This window comes from Humulus lupulus, chromosome 2 (genome assembly GCF_963169125.1).
Source record: "Humulus lupulus chromosome 2, drHumLupu1.1, whole genome shotgun sequence".
In the NCBI taxonomy this organism is placed as follows: Eukaryota; Viridiplantae; Streptophyta; class Magnoliopsida; order Rosales; family Cannabaceae; genus Humulus; species Humulus lupulus.
The window spans coordinates 4,704,010-4,708,303 of record NC_084794.1 but is presented as its reverse complement, the minus strand read 5'-3'; the positions used below and the strand labels follow the sequence as shown (position 1 = coordinate 4,708,303).

Here is a 4,294-nt window from a genome sequence, read left to right as displayed (position 1 = left end):
CAAAGAGAAGCATACTGCTCTTCATAGCTCCCTTCAATTGCTCTAGTTGCCATCAGCCGAGCTCTATAAGCTTTGTCCCGTGTAATCTCAATGACATTGTCCTTACTAACCTTGTGCATGAAAGAAGAGATTCCCCACTTGTCATTCATCTTGAACTCATTCATGTACTTCTGACTCAACCATCTAGAAGTTGGAAATCTATTTGTATTCTTTCTAGCACATTTGTGTTCATCATTATAAGTTTTGATGACAAATGTGGTGGTGTCATCAATCTTTGATGCAAAACAAACCCATGATCAGCCAACACCTTTACATTGAGCCCTAATCCTATGAGGGTCGTTCTTCTTAAAAAAAAATGTCCTTTCCATTTTGGATTGCATACTCCTTAATTGCTTGCTTAAAAACTGCCCCATTTGGAAATGATAACCCGAGCTTGAACACTGGTTTTTCCATGTCAATTGAAGCCCTAAACTGAGGAAGCTCTGGCAGCTTGGTTTTTCTGTACATTTTGTTTGGTTTGTGGATCCCCTCAATCTCCTCATCATTCTCATCTTCATCTTCACTTGAACTATCTTGTGGAACAAAGTCACTGCCAGAATCTTGTATACCCACATCTCCTATGTCAATGTCTATAGGCTTTTTCCCTAATCCTTTCAAGCGGTTTTCAGTTGCCTCCCCCACATCTAAGTCATCTTCACTTTGTGCATACTCTGGATCTACATCATAATCGTTGTCTTCACTTGAGTGTTCATTTTCAGTCGCATTTTGCTCATCCAAAACAGGCCCAGATTTGGTCACACCCTCATCCAAAACAGGCCCATGTTTAGTTTTATCCTCATCCAAAACAAGCCCAGATTCAGTGACATCCTCATCCAAACCAAGCCCACTTACATCTCCCAAACCAAGCCCATCCAAACCAGGCTTACTCTCACATACATCTTCATTCAATATAGCCCCATCAGATTGTGTTGCTATTTCCTCACCTAAATATGTTTCAACATCTCCATTCACATTAACCCGAGTATCATTTTCAGCACCTAAAACAATTTCAACATCATCATTCACCCCATTTCTAGCATCATTTTGAGCACCTAAATCAATTTCAACATCCTCATTCACACCAGTTACTACTGAAGCTTGAGTTTCAGTCACTTCTTGTTGACAAAAAAAACATTCCACAACATTGCATCTCTTCACACAATCCCCAATCTTCTCAAGTAAAACTACATCACTAGTTACACATTCCATTAACACACTATCTTCCCACTTGAAATAAAAAGCAATCTCCTTTGGATTTGTGAAACATAAATCTCTAGCAATCCCATATAGCTCAAACATGCTCATGTTATCCACATCTTGGAAATGTATTAAATTAGTAACCCCACCAAGGTAGGTTGGAATGTTACCTACATGCTTGAGTTGTCCACTGTGACACACCTTTAGAGTGAAGATTCGAGTCTGCAAAATACAACAACATTTAATGTGACAATTACTGAATAACTAAAGTTTGGGTGGTCTAAAAATATGCTTTCAAACCTACTTTTAGTACTTGTTATCAAGCAAAGTCAAACACACACACGCACCAATACACAACAGACCCCACGCACCCCACACACCCCAATCGACATAACAAACCACTACTGAAAACTCCAAAACACTATCTAAGATTCCTTTGACCAAACCCATTTTGTACAACCAAAAAAACCTCATTTTGTGAGGACAAAGCTCTGCAATATTCATTCTTTCCTCTCCATCTTCTCCATCCCAAAAGCTGACCCAATACAAAATCAAAAAGAATAAAAAGTAAACATTAAATACTCACCGTAAAAGGGAATCTCGTTCTCATTCCTACACTCCTTTGGCTGTCCTTTCTTTTTTCTTAATGCTCTGGTTTTCTTCTTCCCCATCACCGTCGACCTTCGGCTTCAAATTCAATCCTTCGGCTTCAGATTCACTCTTTCGAATTCGGTTTTCTTCACTCTCCAAAAAAAAGCCCTAAAATTGCCCCCAAACTAATCAGATTGAAACACGAAAACCCCTTTACGTCATTACTACCTTCCTTCGTTGTTCTCATGGTAGTTTCAGTGGCAGTAATGACGTGTAATGCCAAATAATCCTCTATATTACCACATCAACCCCTATATTGCCATATCATGCAGCCTATCTTATGTGTTATGACACATTATCATAAATTGTAAAAAAACTAATGGAATGCTCATAAATTACTAACGTTAAAAGTTCGGGGGGAATTTAAAACATCGCGAATCATTTGGGGGGCACTTTCATACAGAGGTCATAGTTTGGGGGGCAAAAATGCTATTTATTCATATTTTTAAAATAATAAAATCAAAAATTTATATTGCATGTTAATGAATCTTAATATTATTTGATAACTTTTATGAATACTTTATTAATTATCTAGTAAAAACTTGAATTTGGCATTAACTTTAATGGGGAGTACTTTGATGCAACCAGTAGGGTATTTCAGTACCTAAATAATTTTATTTTCCAATTTTTTGTTATGATGATGTAAATTACAGTCATTTAAGAGATTATGTAAATTTTCAAGAAATTCTAAGTAGTTAATAGAGCAAAAAACAAGGTTGTTGTACGTGTGTATTTTCTTGTATGTGTATGTAAAATTCAACTGTATGAATATTGTTTTCGGCACTGTAAATTATTCAGAATTTATGACATTTACTATGTGATATAGCAATACTTCAATAAAAATTGCAAATAAAAAAAATGATACAAATCAAATCTAACATATTAATAGGCCAATTTGATATAGATTTCACTTTTTTAAAGAGTTTGGGTGAACATTAAAAAATGGTTTATGTGTAGTAAATTTTTCCTAAACAATAAGGTTATTCTTATTTTTTTTAGTTTTAATAAAAAAAAAATTGTATTTATTATTTTAATCCTATATCAGTAATAAATTTTCTATTTTGTGTTTATGGTAATTTGTAAAATAAATAACTATATATTTTTTAGAATTAAAAAAAACCTTTTTAAAAAATAATATCTAAATATCATATGAAAAAACTTATGAAACGACACTATAAACTAAAAACGACATGAAATGAAAAGATTGGGCCTGGACGGAGGAAAATGAGGCCCGGCCCATTCTTGCACGAAGAGTATATATACGTAGCTAAATGATGCTCTCCACTGAGCTAAAGTCCTAGGGTTAGAGAATTTACAGTCATGGCATGTACAATCGACTTTCGGTGCTTAGACGAAGGGTTTGGCGGCAAAACGTACAAACGGAAGAGAGAAGAAGCCGAAAACAAGGGCGAAGACGATGTCGATTCGGCCATGGATGTCGACGAGTCAGCTCCTCCGGCGGCGAAGAGATCGGCTCTGCCTTCGTCGGACAATCCTGACAAGCCGGTGTTCGGAAACGCGACTTACGACGGCGTGATAGCCGGGAGAGTCTCCGGACGGAAGTGGAAGCAGCCGAGGAAGCATCGGGCGTCGGCGACTATGGTGAGGAAAGGGACGAACTTCGAAGAGAGAGCGAAGGAGAAGGAGATAAAGAAAGCGTACAGAGAAAGGAAAGAAGAGCTTAAGGAAGAGATAAGGAAGAATAAGGTGGATAAGAGGAAGCAAAGGGAGGAGAGGGAGAAGAGGAAGAAGGAGAACATATTGAGATCTGGTACTAAGCTTCAGAAGATTACTAATCCCAAAACGCTCAAGAAGCTTGCCAAGTCTAAACAGAGGAAGCTCCTCAAGGTTGTTCCTGATGAATTGCTAGCCAACAAGAACAAGAACAAGAACTAGTAATTCCTCCTCCTTTTTCTTTAGATTATGTATTTTTCAATTTTGTTTCCTCCATTTCTGGCTAGGAGAGCTTTTGTTTTCTATGGATTTGCATTAACAAAAAAAATATACAGAATGAAAGTTTTCATGTGATATTAGTTAACAGTGTTCGATACATATGCCTACATTGAAGAGCTCCTTTTTTTATGGTATCAACTTCCATTAAAATCACATTTTGATTCAAGCTCGTCGACTTAGCTTATAACTGGTACATATGTACTTCATCTATGAAATTGGTAATTTGAAAGCGATATTTTCAATTATTTTAGGCTAAATTTGATTTAGAAATAGTGTCCAGAAGCCAATGTCATTTATTCCATTATATCATAATGCCTTTATGTGGCTGTTATGTTAGATTATAACTGGTTCTTCCAAGCTTTCTGTTGGCTCTTTGTTTTGTGTTCAATCTAGCTCTTGAACACTGTTATGATTTTACAAGATTCTATGTTTCGAGTGAGTTTTTTCATAGAGA

The 4,294-nt window shown here is 36.4% G+C and overlaps 1 protein-coding gene across 1 annotated transcript; it reads left to right on the top strand.

Moving 5' to 3' along the window:
- The first annotated feature begins 3,166 nt into the window (after nucleotides 1-3,166).
- LOC133816985 (protein PXR1) lies at nucleotides 3,167-3,920 on the top strand. The gene has a single exon (XM_062249356.1). It carries the CDS (start codon nucleotides 3,208-3,210, stop codon nucleotides 3,781-3,783), a length of 576 nt encoding a protein of 191 aa, XP_062105340.1. The 5' UTR covers nucleotides 3,167-3,207; the 3' UTR covers nucleotides 3,784-3,920.
- The last annotated feature ends 374 nt before the right edge of the window (nucleotides 3,921-4,294 follow it).

Bases quoted from the DNA above. Each gene is read 5' to 3' on its own strand.
- LOC133816985 (XM_062249356.1), top strand. From the start codon at position 3,208: ATGGCATGTACAATCGACTTTCGGTGCTTAGACGAAGGGTTTGGCGGC.